This window comes from Melanostigma gelatinosum (assembly GCF_949748355.1).
Source record: "Melanostigma gelatinosum genome assembly, chromosome: 5".
Lineage (NCBI taxonomy): Eukaryota > Metazoa > Chordata > Actinopteri > Perciformes > Zoarcidae > Melanostigma > Melanostigma gelatinosum.
Window position 1 is genome coordinate 15,197,136 of NC_136638.1, and position 17,167 is coordinate 15,214,302.

Below are 17,167 nucleotides of genomic sequence, written 5' to 3' on the forward strand. Positions count from 1 at the left end.
ACATGAGTCTTTGCTGTACTGCATGAATTTGTGGGTGCCAATTAAAACGTTGACACATCTACACAGCGTCCCTGCTCCAACATCTGATCCACAGGCTTCTGTTAATACAACATATCAGGTTGAAAACAGATCTCTCTAATCCTCGGATCTGCAGACGAGTCCAAAGCCTGTCCTCTGTGCAGCATTATTCACTCATGCAGTCACACATGCAGGGGAAAACAAAAGACAATTATACAGATTCTCCTCAGAGAAAAGTCACCACCAGCAAAAAAATAACAAGCTATCAAACTGACAGTCACCAGGGAATCCCACCACTTTCAAACAAATAAATATGTGCTGGTGCACCCCCAAACACCCTGAGAAATACCTCTCCTACCTACACACACACACACACACACACACACACACACACACTCGTGTGCATCGTCCTCTTGCTGAGCTGAAGAATACAGTAGACACTGTAATTCACACCCTGTCTGAGCTTAACCAGAGATTTCATCTGGAGGGGAAACACCAGGCTCCTCTATTGCCCCCAATTACTGCGGCCTGGAAGCGGAGTCAACAGCCACAGTTTTATACAATCACATCGTCTGGGAGGAAATCAGCCCTCTTTCGCTCCTGCTTGGAGCTGTGCACTGCCGGCCAGGGCTTCAGCATAAGCCACTTAAACTATCATATTCTGAAAGGGAGCACAAATGGCTACAGCTCCTTGTGGAAAACGGTTCTATACAATTTCGCAGAGAGACGTCCTGCACATTATTCTTTTTCATGCAACACTTTCACTGAGATCAAACGGATACCGTAATCCTGAGAACGCACAAGGGCTTGTGCTTGGTAGTTCATATGGTAGAAGGATCGCCCATAGGTTCAATTTGTGTGCAATTTGCTGCGTGTGTGTGTGTGTGTGTGTGTAATCCGTGCAGGCCATTCTGCTCTCTGCGAGCTCACTCGTATTGCCATTATACATCACAGCACCAGCAAGTGGCTGTGTCAAAAAGCCTGCCTCCCTCTCCACCATATCTCATAGTTACCGCCCCCTAACCAAATTATCCCCCAGCCCCCGCCTCACCCACCCCCTCCTCCTGTAGACACTGAGAGATGAGCTTCAGAGACAGCTGCCTCAAAAAAAACAAGACAGCAGCAGTGTCCAGCAGCATCTGAGAAGAAAATGAGAGTAAACAAACGACACTCGGCAAACAAAGATCCTGGCTGTCGTACTTCTGCTGGAAATCAAAAGGCATTCAGAAAATGAATGAGCACCACTTATTGGATATATATATATATATATATAGATATATATATATATATATATATATATATATATAGATATAGATATAGATATACACATACTCCATTTTACTCCCGTTGTATCACCAGTGCTATGACATGTATAGCCAGTTCATTTAGCATCAAGTGAAAAGAGCTGCCACTGCCAAGCAGAAAAAGATAAAAACAACAAGAAAACTCACTCTCCCAATAACAAACATGCACGTGCACTCCCAGAAAGAAAAGGTAGAGCTTGTTGCTGGGGCAGCACATTAAAGTCCCTCTCTGGTAAGTCATTTTTCTACCCCAACCATTTGCATGTTTAAGTGACCAAAACGTACATGAGAAAGTCATTTTACAGTCCAAGTTGGATCGGGCGGCAGCGTGGTTTGACCCCGCCACCATCCAGGTGTCTCAGTCATTGTCTTTAACTCTTCCTTTAACTCTGTCTGAACTGGTACACATTATTCGTGGTTCAAAAGCTCAAATGGATCAAAATGTGAAATTTTGAGGCCCTTAAATGTGCCTGGGTGGTACATCTGTGGATGAAAATGTAATTTTTCCATACAAACACCCGAAGAAATACCTCTCCCCCCCCCCCACACACACACACACCGACACACACACTGACACACAGAAAAGTGTATCACTGTTAAAAAAAGCTTCTCTATTTTGGAGCCCACTGCCATTTTATTTGTGGCGAGAGTAATAAACTGGGCTCGCTGGCCGTATTAGCAGGTAGAGTAGTCAGTGTAAGGCAACAGCAGCTTGTGGCTCAGCTGGGGCTATGACCTCTACGCACTGTAGTGGGAGGGAGCGGGAGAGAGACGTGGAGAGGGCAAAAGGGAGATAAAGATGGATGGGCAGTGGAGGAGGGAGAAAGAGCAAGAAAAGTACTTCAACCCAAAACATCAACCTAATCTGAGCCTCCTTTCTCTGCCTCTCTCAGGCTCTAGACCTCTCGCCCTAGTCAGAGGTTGATTTAACACTTCTAATGGTGATGAAACCTGCGAGGCAATGACACGTGCACAGTTACCAAGCACAGAATAACGAGATGAGAATAAACAACGAGCCACTGGAAACTAACAAAAACATGAAATGAAATACTTTTTAGTCAATTTGCCATTCTGCTTTCTGCCTCCTGTCCACATGTAAACATGATGAGGGCCTTAGCAAAACAAATCCCTGCTCTAATTATTTTGTTACCTTTATTTATGGAATTATTGGACTCCTTTGCTTTCCAACTATTTGGCGGGAAACCCAAGGAAGTGACAACCCTACAGTAACACTACTACAACAAAGACTGTGCGAGTAATACAGAATCCCACGAAACATTTGGAGGCAACGGCAATCTCCGAGCTGATTGTGTTGAGTCATTTTCCAAAATTGGCACTCGGAGTGACAAAGCAGCTTCGAACAATGCATGCTGGGCTGAGTGAGGCCTATCCCCGACAAAAAGGGCCATACAAAACAGCAATCCCGACCACGAGTTGGACATTCAGTACAAGGGTATGAATACTGTGAATGGTCCTATTAATTGCTCAAGAAAAACCCTTCAGTTCCACAACACAACCACAAAAAACAACATGAAAATGATCAGTGGCAGTGGGACGGAATAGAAAAGAATGTGGCCTTTAACAGGATATACACAGTGGAAGAGCGGTCAGTGTGACTGACCCTAAACTGAGAAATTCCTTGAGCAGATAGCGCTTCGGTCAGCACAGCCTCGGTGTGGAAACAGGCCAACGCCGCTACACAAGTGCTATCTGGGAGGTCACCCTGCTCTAAAAAGAAAATGTGTGCTCTGCAAATACTGCCTCAAAAAATTTCGAGGAAGCCTACTTCCTAAATATTAAATGTGATCTCAAATACCTCGCCGCTCATATGCAACTCCAATCAATACTTGAGTAAAGAATGCCACGCCAAATTCAAGTCCACTGAGGTCAGAACGAACAGGTTTGCTTTCATGTTTAATCATTCCTAATGTTTACTTGGACAGTTTTTTTAATTAATTCTTGAAGAAATTCATATTTGGACAGCTGTTATTCCTTATTTATGGTGTTGCCGCCACCCCCCCCCCCCCCCAACCGGTGAGAGAGATGAAGAGATGGGAAGGAGGGAAAAGAGACGGAGGTGAATGGCGGCTTCACACTGTCACACAGCAGCAAAAAGGACAGAGAGGAGCGCCCTGTCACATCGCATCAGTCAGCTGCAGCCACACCCGCCCTGCCAGCACCCTACTGCCGGGAGAGGAGAGGAGAGGAAAGAACACCTCCTTCTCCTCTATTCCGCCATTAGTCCCTCTTCTCCAGTGTGTCCCATTTGAATTGTATCTCATTCCTCATCTAGCCTGCCTCACATGCAGCCGTCTCCTTCCACTCTCACCATGTTGCCAGTCTCACTGATTTGGCCACGATGGGGACTTGTGTAGTGGATCCCAGCCTAGAGCTAGACTACAGTCCGGGTGGTGGTGTGTGTGTGTGTGTGTGTGTGTGTGTGTGTGTGTGTGTGTGTGTGTGTGTGTGTGTGTGTGTGTGTGTGTGTGTGTGTGTGTGTGTGTGTGTGGGAGACAGTAAAGAAAGGGAGAAAGAGGATTAGAAATGAACTGTGGCGATAGAGCACAACCTGACAATAAGTCCCTTCCCCCCAGTGTGTCTGCGTCTGAGTGTCAGTGTGTGTGAAAGAGAGAGGCAAAGGATTAGCTTCTGAGAAAAAAAACATTTCTCATTTATCTCCTCCTTCATTCCTATTTTAATAGCTGAGCACCTTAATGCACTTAAGTGCCACACTAAGCCACGCCAATGACACCACACGCTCCTAACTTAAACTGATACATCCCAGTGTAGGAGGCCTCAACAGCCCTCACACAAATGCACAAACATGTGAAGCAGTGGACAAAAAGCTATTAAACTAAACCACTAACATGCTTCTGTGTTGGTCCCAGCTCGGCCTTTCTGTCCTCTTTCCAGGGAGACCAGCAGGTCAGCGTTAGTGAGCTGCTAGTCGGACCTGCTCAAGTACACTTCAAGTCTTCAACAGAGCCGAGGCAAGTCGAGGCTTTGCGTCACATACTTGCAAAACGGGGTTCGCCCATACACAAACCATACAAAACGCTGATCATCATCGGAAACTTTGATATACTGTTGATAAGTTACATTGCTTGACTATGTACCAATACCAATCCCAGCACAGAAGCTAAGCTGTTTCTGGCAATCACAGTCTGTGAGGCGACAGCCCCCTTCACGAAGTAGACACAGTGGGGTTGGAGTGAGCTTAACACACCACATGCTGTTGTTTTGGTATCAGAAGACGGATAGTTACATGGGAGAGACGAGTACTCTTTGAGGAATTTTCCTTTCTTGCACCAGGTCACAACATCAGAAGTGTGGCTACTTTGGCCACTTAATAGCCATTTTGGCCATACAGTGAGCGAGACAGGGGTAAGCTAGTGTCACTTAAAGTCCAACACAAAGAAGATAGGCGCCACAAAGACGGCAAATCCCACTAAATGTTCAGCACCTGAGGAATTACCAGCATAGCCATGCAAGCGCTTGCATTTCCCCCAGTAATTAGACCTATCCCCAGGAACGAGCAATTCGTCACATGCTGTTGCTTCTCTAAATGCAAAAGAGATGATTCTGATTGGTATCCTCATAAATTAGGGATTTTAAGTGATGAATGTGACTGACTCAAAGATATAAGCTGTAAACATTTCACACCGTGGGATTTACAAGGATTTAGACTGACAGGATTGAAGATGAGTGTCTCTTTTTGTATCATCGTTCGATTTGAATAGATCATTGTCTGCACATCACACAATTCTTGGTTATTGTTGATCAGGTTCTCCAATCTCTTAATAGGGAATTTTAATCTAAAGTTAATCTTAAACTCAGCAGAAGACTGGTTTACTTAATAGTGTGATAAAGATAGCCTAGCCCCACTTGCTAACTAAATCTTTGGCAAGTGTTGATAAGATGCTTGGCCCGGTCCCTGATCCAGAAGATGCATCCAGCACACCTCGGAAGCCCAACTATTCGGTAACTCAATCTCACACAGAGCTATACATGGACAAGGTCATCTCAAAGTCTCCGTTACATCTTACATAATTTTAAAGCAGTATCCAAAGCTTCCCTTCTATACTCTGGCAGATGATCAGTCACAGTGATCAAAGCGCTAGATGTGTTTCTTTGTTTCTGCTGCTCCACTCCAGCCCCCACAGAGTCAGTTATTAGAATACAATATATTATTATATAATATATTACATATGCTGGTACACTAACAATTCCCAAGCGCCTCATGCACTGACAAAACCCCCCAAACATAAAACACTGGGAGAGGAAAAGTGATTATTTCTCTGTGGCAGAAAACAAAAACAAGCAGCCTTAGTAAGATGAGGAGGGTGTGAGTTTCTGTTGCGAAGTGCGATTCTTGCCGCTTAGCTGCCAAGCAAAATGATTTCCAACCATAGAAACTGTGCGCAGACAGACAAAGATGCAGACAGACCGGCTCTGTTCCATTAAGGAACATGCAAACAGAACAATTCAACCCAGAGGAAGAACAAACACAACTAATTAGATCAGGCTGGGAAAAAATGCACACATATTTTTTCAAGTACGCACTCATGCAGTGAAAGCAACCTGCAAACATAAAATATCCGTGATCAGTTAGAGAAGTGTAGTAGCTTCTGGAAGCAAGAAAGTGGCCTTAGCGTGGGAAGAAGAGACAATAAAAAGTGAATTTCTTCATGCTAATCAGGAAGATTCTCTCCTCCCTCCCTTCTGACTGAGCAGGAGGCGACCGTTATGATGCGGTTGTTCTTCTTCAGGTTTGGGCACATTAAGATTCCACCGCGCTCTTCCTCCCTCCCCCTTTGTGTTACTGCCGCTTTCCTCTCCCTATACCCTCCCTCGCTTCCTCCTTCCTCTCTCATCCTCTCTCTCTCTCATGTTGTGTTTTTTTTCGTGCGGCTTATGTAGGGAAAACTTTAAGAGTACGAATCCACCTGTGTGGCGGATGGGAGGTAAAAAGGCGATGGCCCCGGCAGACATAGACTGGTTCAGGGAGGCCGGCAGAAGGGTTTGGTAGGATGATGGAACACAGTGGAGGATGTCTCGTCCTGTTTCCAAGACCATCCACCGAGGCTGCATGGGGCCTGTTAGCTGGAGAACTGCTGATGTGGCTAGCATCGATCAGTTCCCTGCACAGCCCTGCGGCCTGTGGGACTAGCTGGCTGACTGATTAACTGACTGACGAGCTGGTGATGACTGTCCAGCAGGCAAGAAAAAAATATTCCATTAAAGGCCTGGTCTATTACCATTTAATCTGCAGAATACTTTTGTCATCCATTGTTTGCACCACCACAGTACAGGCTATTCTGGAGTTAATATACTTTATTTTGGTCACTGAAACATCAGATGCTCTCCTCATCGTCACCCCTGATTCTTTAAAATCTGCACGACATGTTGTTGCTTTCACCATGAAATTATTTTTGTCAATAAGATTTTGCCTTCCACAGTGCAGATGTGAATCGGAAGACAAAGGACTCTTAGTCCTATAGACGGTTTGTGTCTGTCGGAAATAAAGCCGAAAGTCTGGAATATCACCGTGACGTCACAGTATTTTATGATGACATCACATGTACAGTGAATTATTCCGTCTCCACCACATCATTCAGGTGTGCTGGAGCAGATTTTAGTATCAAAACAACCTGCTGCTATCGTGACATCACAGAGGTGTTTCGCTATAATCACTGGGGTTCCACTGCTCCATTTTCTCTGATGAACCCTGTTATTTCAACCACTCAAACAAACCGGCACTCTGTGAATGACAGAGAGCGAGACGAAAGAGAGTCAAGGGGGCTGGTTAAGTGCACTGTATGAGCGGCAGTAATCACAGCTCTGGTAAAAGCACTCTTTTTCTCTGTATAGTGTTCCTCAGAATGAGCTTGCTCTCTCTCTTCCTCTCTCTGTCTGATAATAGCTCTAGATTGAATAATTGTGTGTTTGAGTGGAGTTACACTGCAGGGTGGAACCTGCAATCAGATACCGATTACTCTCGATTCCGTCTCTCGCTGTCCATCTCTCCATTGATACTATGCCTCAGCAGTCTGGCCTCGCTACACCTGCCCCCCCCCCCCCCCCCCCAGCCATGCGGTTCCTGCATGGCGCTCCTCAACCATCAGCTTGACACAGCCGGTGAGGGCTTGGGTCAATAACAGCTGTGCACCGTGCTGTAATTGATGTCATCATTTCAATTTGAGCTGATTATAGTTGAGAGCTGCTTATCGTGTGACCCGGGGTGGAATAACACACTGTAGGGCCCAGTGAGCTGCCACGCCTGACCAAGCTAAACTGCCGGGCTGGCTGAATGGATGGATGGGTTGCCTTTTTCTATTGACTCCTAATGCAGAGGTAATGGCTGAGTGTATTCCAGGGCCATGGCTAGCGCACGTGTCGCTGGCATTTAGTGTAATTCTGGGGCTATAATTGTGATGGGCCTGCCCCCCCCCCCTCCATTGTCAACACACTCTCACATGATTAAGCCCTGTGCTGGCACAGAGCTGGGTGTATTTGTACCGCACATCCAGACCGTGCGTGTGTTTTGTGAAGAAACTTTACAATCGTTTTAATTCTGGTAAAATACACGGATGCAGCAATCTGAATTTTTTTCGGACCCGATATCATTACCTGGGTTTCAGGTATTGGCCAATACAGAGTGCTGATATGATACGAGTGTTAAATTAATAAACTGTATGCCTCACTGTGTGGAAGAGACTGGGATTATTCTTTCACGTCTCAGGCAACATCAGACTTGACATTGCTTTCTTAAATTTGTATTATTAAAATAATTACTATACACCAGCAAATTGGTAAAAAGAATCTTCCAAATTAACAGGGATTACAATTGTAAACCTTTATAATGCAGTTGGTCAAAACTTGAACAGGAACAAAAATTCCAGTACATAGAGTGTATATAGAGTATATAGACTATGTATATTACTTGGCCCCATTGGATACCTGAAGTATTGCCCCGATATCTGTATTGTATCTGTGCATCCCTAAAATTAGTATTGTAACCCTGAATAATATTTGTATGTTATTTGCCGTCTCCATGCATCCGCCCACAGTGAACAAATAAATAAAACTTTCAGCATTCCAACCTTCCAGCATTCCAGCCAAACATAAATATGGCATATCAGAATATACAAAGGGCAACACCTGCACAGGATCAGTGCTAATTACCTGCCAACAAATGATGCTGCCCATACTATGCAGATAGCAGACACAAAGTACCCTCTCGTTGGCGAGACCTGTTCTATAACTTTGTGGCTCTAAACTTTTCTCTGCATAGACAGCGGGCAATACCCTCAACCATCAGCACCACTCGTCTGATCACCGCTTGGGAGCAGAGCTGCTGCTAAAAACAGACAAAGACTGCTCACTAAAGGAACCCTGCCTCTTGCTGGCTCTTTCTTTCTTTCTTTTTTTGCCGGAGTTCTGACTCTGTGGGTGTTGGGGAGCAAAAAGCTGCCACATTCTTTCTCTCTCTCTTACTCTGTCATTTTCCTGACTCCTTTAATACCATCATTAGGAGAGCTCTCCTGCTTGCCTGCTACCGCTGCTGGCCAGCGAGCGAGGAGGTGAGTGAGGGGCGGAGACAATTAGAGAAATGTATGTACAGGTTTGTGTCATGCGCCGAGGTAAAGACGGTTCCCAGGAACTTTGCTTTTGGCAGCTGTCTGTCCCCGCTGTGTGCCTGAGCATGTGACCATGCTGTATAGGGGGTGGCGTGTGTTGTCGCACAATTCCCACTTCAGCAAAAGCGTAAAGTGCGCACGTGAGTGTGTGTTAATGTGCTTCACTGCCGTGGGAACACATTCCCCGTCATCCAGGTGTGCACCCACCTGGTTTTTTTTTTAGGAGCATCCCCCAAAATGACAGGCAACGCACTTCCTCTCTTAAAACCTCTGAGACACCAGGATCATTTCTCACCCAGCTGGATCTCATTTCTGGCCAGCGTGCAGGTCTACCGTCTCCACAGACCTGGGTGACCCCTCTGTTCCCACGGTAACCTGAAACTGCCACACCATTTGTCAGAAGTCAGTGATTATCTGAGGAGCTGTGGCCCATCTGGAAGACAGGAAGCCGCACACCGGGGATAGATATCTGCAGTGCAACGGGAGTATATGTTCTTGTGTGTGTGTCAAGTGAGTGCAACATGTAAAGTATTTGTCTCCTAAGTGTGGTAATTAATTCCATTATGCGTATTAATCAGTCATTTGTTTCAGTTGCCGGGATTATTTCAACATTATCTGTTGACGTGAAATGTTTTGCTTCACAGCTCTGACATTATCGCTGTATGTGTTTACATGGTTTAAAAGATAAGTATATCCTGGTGGATGAGGACATCTCACACTTTTAGTGACTTCTAAGGATTTGACTCCCTCTGCTATATCTTTACTTTTACATAGCCTACATTTGACTTATTTTGCATTTTCTAAAGATGGTCTGATTCTTCTCTTTCTTTCCCAGTTTCTCTTGTTTACCTTTAGCTGGGTCGCATTGGTGCATGCTGAGCATTAAGAGTTTAGAATTGTTCACGTATAATACTGACAGAATCTCTGTGAAAGGATAAGACCTCTTCGCCTTGTTGCATCATGACTCTTGTGTGGAGAACATGCTCTGACTGTTCTCCAGTAGCCAGGGCTCATAAACAGCAGGAGTACCAACTTTCATCAAAATTTTAATGATTTGATGAAAATGAATGAACTTCCAAAATGAAAATGCATGCGTCTCTAGCTGAGAGTTTGACAGCGTTGCTCTCTGACACTGTGTACAGTGCAACAGTCCCCACTCAACTGCTTCAGCACATCACAATGACAGAATTATTTAGCGTGAAGAAATGAAATAGCCATGATTGTGTAACTCCCATTACTATGCCACTGTCACTTCTGGAAATAGGAAAAGCACTGCTGACACACAACATTCCACAGAATATACTAAAGACACACACACACACACACACACACACGAATGCACCTGACCTCACACCCACATGTGCACAAAATCAGGCGAACACAGCCTCCACATCTCTGAACAAATACTGTAGGTGAGGCTGAAGGAAAGACCACAAGTGGGACTAGCAGTTCAAACACACACACACACACACACACACACACACACACACACACACACACACACACACACACACACACACACACACACACACACACACACACACACACACACACACACACACACACACACACACACACACACACACACGGAACTGAAGTTCAGGAATTGAGATCTTGGCATGCATGTGATTTCGTGATGAAATAGACACCTTTTTGATGCAAAACATTTCTGCAGGTTTCTGTCATTTTTAGCATTTGTGTGTCTGAAAAGACGGACAGAATTAAACTAAACCACCACCTCCAATGTACCTGTTTAAAGTCAAAGAGGTAAACCAATAACTAGGCCTTTTCACAGCAGTTATTTTTGACTTGTCACAGAGAAAAGTTTTACTAATAATATAAAAGTGTCTGTTCTACAGGACCCTGAAACCAAAGCAGCTAAATGGAATTCAGCCATCTTTCCCTACTGTCACATGTCTTGACATTCTTAGTAAGTCGACAATTATTTCAAAGCCACGGGGAATTATTCAACCCTAATTCACACCTACAAATACAGACACTACACACACCAACATTCATGCATGAAGTAGAAACCTCAAAAGGCTTAAGAGTTTTTATTCTGTTTGATTCATGCAGTTCCCCATTCTGCACTCTGCACACACAAACACACACACACACACACACACACAGTCTCAGCTGCAGTTTAATTTCATTTTGCCCTGCACACTCCCCAGTTCTCATACTGTACAGAGCGCAGCCTCCTCTCAAAGAACTAACCAGCTGATCACAGCTTCTGTTCACAGAAATCCAATTCCCTCCAAAGGTCATTTGTCCATTCAAAGATTTTCCTTTTTACCCTGTGCTTTCTCATGCTCTCTTATTTATTCTGGTCATTTGTTTCTTCTTGAAGTCGATACCCTTTGCCCTCTTCATGTCACCTCCTTTGTCTCTTTATCATTATTTTCTTGCATTTTGGTTTGAACCTTATCTGCCCCTGTCTTGGCTCTCTCCCTCCTTGCCATCACACACCCTGGATCACAGCCAGCAAGCGATTCTTGGCTGTGAATGGTAACGCGGGGCAGAAGACGCTCTAACCAGGTGGCTGGGTCACTGAGGAAGTGGGCACAGCAGGGCAGAGCTGGGCTACGGGGCTCTGGGTCTAAAAAGGCAGATGTGGGCAGAGCCTGACAGAGCTTGGCTTTATTTCTTGGCATGCCTGAGGAGGTTGTAAGAATTGATTAGTAATGAGATGAGTTCAGGGGCGAAGAGAAACAAATTAAATATAAGTGAACAGCGCTAATGTGATTGTTAAAAGGGCCTTTCCTTTTTTTGTTTCGACTCTTTGGTGTGGATATTATAGCGCTCATATCAACAATATTTGTCTTGTAAATTGTTACTGTAACAATATTGTTTTACTCCTCAGCCGTTTCAAGATAACATTTTGAAAACAGCCTCAAACAACACTTTAACGGATGGGTTCACAGTTTCACGCCTGTCTTAGAACAACACTTGCATGCTCATAATTCCTCCGGTCCATACTGGCCCTGAAGGGATCCCTTTCTAATGCAACTCTAGAGAAGGGGGACTAAATCCAGTCCTTACTCTGAGCAAAAACGGAAATTTTACTGAAGCCAGTATGAGACTTCAGCAGTCTGAGTAAGACAAATGAAGTGAATATTTTCATATCTTACATTTGTTTCTTCAGTCAACATATTTTTGCTAAGCTGCGGTGGAGGGACATTAAAAACATTATCATTTTGTACAAAAAAAAAAAAAAGATCAGAACTTCATTCTTCTCACTTTGATTGTCAAAGTCACTCATAAGCTTTCACTGCACATTAAGAAGGTGCCCTGTGAAGTTACATTTACATTCAGTTTGTTTCACCGAAACACAGTGTGAATCCTTGAGGCCTGACAACTGTGTTGAATGTATTTCCTCCATCATAAAACTTGTTGGCACATTGCTAAATCACCATCACCAACTGATCAACGGAATGACATATTGCGTCACCCGCATGCTCAAGTGCATACATGTCCATCTCTGTGCATGCGCATGCTGCAAACGAAAGGAGCACCGGCTCGTTAAAACATTGCTCCACAGCACTACTAGTGGACAATACTCTAGAGGGCAGAGTAGGGTGCAATTCTGCAGAGCGGGAGGACTGTGGATTTTCTGCCCCACCTTTTAAATTGGAGTCACAATAGGAAACACCAATGTGGACAGAAAAAACTCAAAAACATGTTCAACATACACAGGCATACGAGTGTTATTTTATGTAAGAAGGACTTGAAAACGTGTGAACCCAACCTTTAAAATCCTGGCATGCTTGGTAGTGCAGTCAGCCACACTGGTGATCTGTTATCTATAACCAACTACGCTTTGACAGCAACCTTTCCGAGAAATTACCAAAAGGCCCTGGAGTGACGGGCCGGAGCGAGCAGCAGCAGCAGCATCAACTCGCTGCTGCTGCTTGTGTCAGGCTAAGTGGGCATGTCAGGCCTGTGCTGTCCTGGCTCCCTGCCTGCTCTCTCAGCTGCTTGCTCAGTCCCCTGTGTCCTCAACCCTAAACGGATCCAGTCGCTGCTACTCAGCTCCAGCGGCGGGCTGATCCGGCTGACTAATGAACACTTTTCATAACGAGGGGAACACCACCCCCAATCCCATTACGCCCTGTACACATCCTTGGCCCATTTTTACTCGTATTTACGTGCCTTTTGTCCCACTGCCACGAGACTCGTCTTTCACACTTGTCCCTTCCACGTCTTCCTCGGTCACTGGTCTCCATCTTTCTGCATCCTCTGCAGTTCCTGTGAACATTCTTCACACGGTCTACATCTCACTTCTCTCCCTTGCTGAAATCCATTCACCAACTGTTTGCCATCTCTGTTCCTATTCATCATCAGCTCTGTTAAAAGCATTTACAATTCAGGCTCTTTTAGCAACTGTTGTGCAACCAAAATATTTGATGGTGGCAGCTTGAATTCAAATGCTGTTGAAGTGTCTGCTATTTGTCCAGTCCTGCAGCCTGCAGGACAAGTCAGCTACATGTTATTCTAAAAGCATTGTGCTGAGATATAGGCATAAATACAGAGGTGCTCAGTGAAACAACGGTGTATTCCTTTCATCATCCCTTCCCCCTTTTACATGAGCATACTAAAAGGGGCAGAGGACAGAGGGATGAAAACATGACTCAGGTATTTCTCATGGCAGGCCTGTTGTTACAACCAGTCTGGAAGATAACATCAGGGAGAGAAGGCGTGTCAATCATAAGTTTGACCCCAAGACAACTTCAGAGGCCATCTAACATTCACCTGGGACAAAGACATAGTCAAGGGGCTTTTCCTATCTCCTTTCCCCCTCGTGTCATTCTGTCCTCCGGCACCTTTCCAGTGAGCTCAGTGAACACTGCAGCAGTCAGCCAGATAAGAGGAAACACAGGTTGTCCACTCACCAGGCCGTCACAGTTGCTGATAGCCACAGAGGCTCCTGGTGTGTCTTTGATGTCCCCCACGTACAAGCATTCATCGTGCAGTGGCTCAGAGTGCCGGGTGCTGTCGTTGTCATCATGCCACTCCATCTTGGCTCCGGGGGCCACCAGCCTGGCATTGTGGTGCAGACGCAGGTGGAATTCCCGGCCGAAGATGGTGACGTTGTAGTAAAGCTTTTGCCGAAAGGCCATAGGCTCTTCCCTTGGTCCTTCCCACTCATCATTGCCTACTCCTACCTCCCTCCTCCGGCGCCTACGGGACTGCCCTCCTGCCATGCGGCTAGCCGAGACGGCGTGTGACAGGAAGCGGCCCTCTGCGTCCACACTGATCGGCCTCACCAGTCCATACTCCCCCAGGACATGCTGCAGGGAGTCTGGGAACAGGACAGCAAGAGGAGGGACAGACGAGAGAAAAAGCATGAGGCAGAGCAGGTGAGAGTCGGAACGATTGTTTATTTGGTGCATATGTAACCACAGCAGGGGTAGGAGGAGACATCATGGGGAAAGCATGTGGGATAATCCGTGGAGAAAATGGAGGGTGGAGAGTGAATAGGAGGATGGAAAAAGAGGTGGGAGGAAAAAAAAAAAGAGATTACAAAAATGTCATGCATGGGATTTTACATTCTTTATTCTGCATCACAATAATAAATACAAGAAATAAAAGCTGTAACCTAACACGCGCGCGCGCGCGCAGCCCCACCCAGAGGCGACCCCGGTGCTCGGCAGTGCGCGTTTGGAAAAGGCAGCCTCAGCAGAGCGCGCTGCGCTCCTGACACCTCCTGTGCCCTTCCACCATCAACAGGAAAGCCAGTACAAGATGAAGGTGCTAATTGTGACTTTCTCACGCTGGTTTCTCACTGTCAGGCTGCTCTATCCGAGGGAAGTGATTTCTCTATAACCTCGACAGCGCCCGAATAGCAAAGGAAACAAAAGCGCGCTGTTAATTGATTTGACGCACGTTGGAATGTATTTTGGAGTCATTTATCCCGTCATCTTTAATTATCATTACTGTATCTTAACTACATGCAAATGAATTCACGATGAGTATTGACTCCTAAAGACAGACCATATGTCACATTTATGTGACAGTTAAAAACAGGTGCATTTTAAAGGCGACCCACCACACACACACCGCAGAACCAAGGCCATGTTAAGGTGTCAATGCCATCACACAGTCAGAGACAGTACGCTATCACCTTTATGTGGTCCTCAGGTGCACGTGGCATTTTATTATTATCATCACAACGTGATCCAGCTATCATATCTAATTTATAAAGTCGACTGACTGATTAAATCTAACACACACTGTTAATATTGCTTTAGCTCCCATGTTCGAGGGATGAGTTGATAATAGTGTGATCAATGGGCTGACATCCGACTCCAGCGTCCTGTGACAGATCGATAGATGCGACAGCGGCAGAATCAGATAATGTTAGACTACTTCCCTGCAAAATCCGACAGTAAACCGGCGCATCTGATGCCCCCTTTACACCTCAGATAACATTATCCCCCTGGATTGGAGAAAGCAAATCCCAACACTGCACTTGCACCGCTGAGAGACCTCCGGAGAGACCCTGCAAACACCACAGCAAGACGCACAGAAGTTGCAAATGCGTCCCACAATGTTTTTTGCAAAAACAGCAAACAAAAAAAAAAAAAAGCATGTGAAAAATGAAACACAAGCATAAGAAACAATGTTTTGCCGCCACGTTAAGCCCCAGACTTCCAGTGAGCGCACGAAGAGCCCCGTGCAGCCCTGCTGATAAGAGATCAGCAGACACATAGAACATAAACACTGACCACGTTTAACCCTACTGTACGTACCAACGCTACTGGCGATGTAAAGGCCGCTGATGGGCAGCAGAAAGGCCGGTAAAATAATTAGGACAGTAAATCCAGGCGAGAGACCCATGGCAGCTCCGAACTGCGCAGGTGAGAGAGTGGGACTCCGGGCTCCAGTGTGGTGAAGTTCCCCGCCTGGCGCGACCAGCCACGCCACGACAGCAACAGCACAGCAGCCCGCAACTAGACTGCCAAGTGCACCGGGAGAGACGGAGCTCTCCTCCCCTCTCTCTCTCTCCTCCTCTCCGCAGAGGTCTCTCTCTCTCTCGCTCTCTCTCTCTCTCTCTCCCACAACTCTCCTCTATGTCTCTCTCTTTCTCTCAACTCCTCTCTCACATTGTGTGCGCTCCCCCACTTTTTGCCTTGGTGCTCTGACAACTCCCCGACACTACACGCGCGCACATGCACAATCCGGGCACCCACACACTCCCTGCGTGTCTCCGCTGTGTGAGATGAGAAGATATTTCAGGGAGCGCTGACTGACAGGTCCGCTTACAGCGCGCATCAACAAGAAATGCAGTGAAATGAACGAACAAGCTGCTTTATTACACCTCCAGCATTCGGCGAGCCAAAAGTTTTTTTTGTTTTTGTTTTTTTTGCAACTTGGACACTCTTTCTGGTATGAAAACGACTGTCCTACCCTCCCTTCCACCGGTCCCCGGTGTGCTGCAAGCCTTGCATAAACTTTGAATATCCCGTCAAGCTTCCTCGGTTGGGTGAACAGCAGCGCCCCGCGTGGCTCACTGGCGGAAATGCACTCAGCTTTTCAGGGCTACTGATATGAACAAAACCAATTTCATTCTCAGGAACGTCTTCTCTTCTCTTTTTGTTTTTTCTTTTAAAAATATAAAATATACACCGTAACACCGACAACATAAAAAAACAAATAACCTTTGAATATTACCAAAGCCAGGTGGTTAGTCACAATTAGCAGTGTGTCAATATAAAAAAGCTGTGATTTGATTTGTATTCTTTGGTGTTGAATTTACTTTTGCGCCCATAAAGCTGACTTCTCTTTGTCAGTAAGAGAAAAGCATTGTTTGATGTTATAAACAAAGACTCTCTTCCAACACTTTCTGCACAGTTTAGTTATTTCAGCGTGGTGTAGCTTGGTTACAAACCCAAAGGCAGAGTGATTTAAATGTCACCTAAATATTAATGTGAAGCTATAGTCAAATTAAAAGTGTGAATTTGTAACAAAATAAGTGTTAATTGTCTTGGAGGCCTTGCCATCCGCTGCTACAAATGTCATGTTTCCCTGTTGCATCTCTAATTGTATCATTATATCCTGGTTAAAAGACTGTGAACTGTGAAGGCTCACAAAGAACTGCTGTGAATTTGTTGAAACGAATATGAAATACTGTTCCTCCTTCCTCCATCTTAGATGTATGAGTGACGTGTCAGTAATTGAGCTTGTTATTCTTGTATTTTTAAC

The 17,167-nt window shown here is 45.4% G+C and overlaps 1 protein-coding gene across 1 annotated transcript in view; it reads right to left on the minus strand.

Annotated features, from left to right (window-relative positions):
* LOC306777458 (A disintegrin and metalloproteinase with thrombospondin motifs 2-like) overlaps positions 1 to 15,899 on the minus strand; it is a 103,328-nt gene extending 87,429 nt beyond the window's left edge. The window contains exons 1-2 of the mRNA XM_079268580.1: positions 15,715 to 15,899; positions 13,855 to 14,264 (exon numbers count right to left, since the gene is read on the minus strand). Of these exons, the coding sequence (XP_079124706.1) occupies positions 13,855 to 14,264; positions 15,715 to 15,802 (498 nt within the window). The 5' untranslated portion in view covers positions 15,803 to 15,899. The remainder of the gene's footprint in view (positions 1 to 13,854; positions 14,265 to 15,714) is intronic.
* Between the last annotated feature and the right edge of the window lie 1,268 nt (positions 15,900 to 17,167).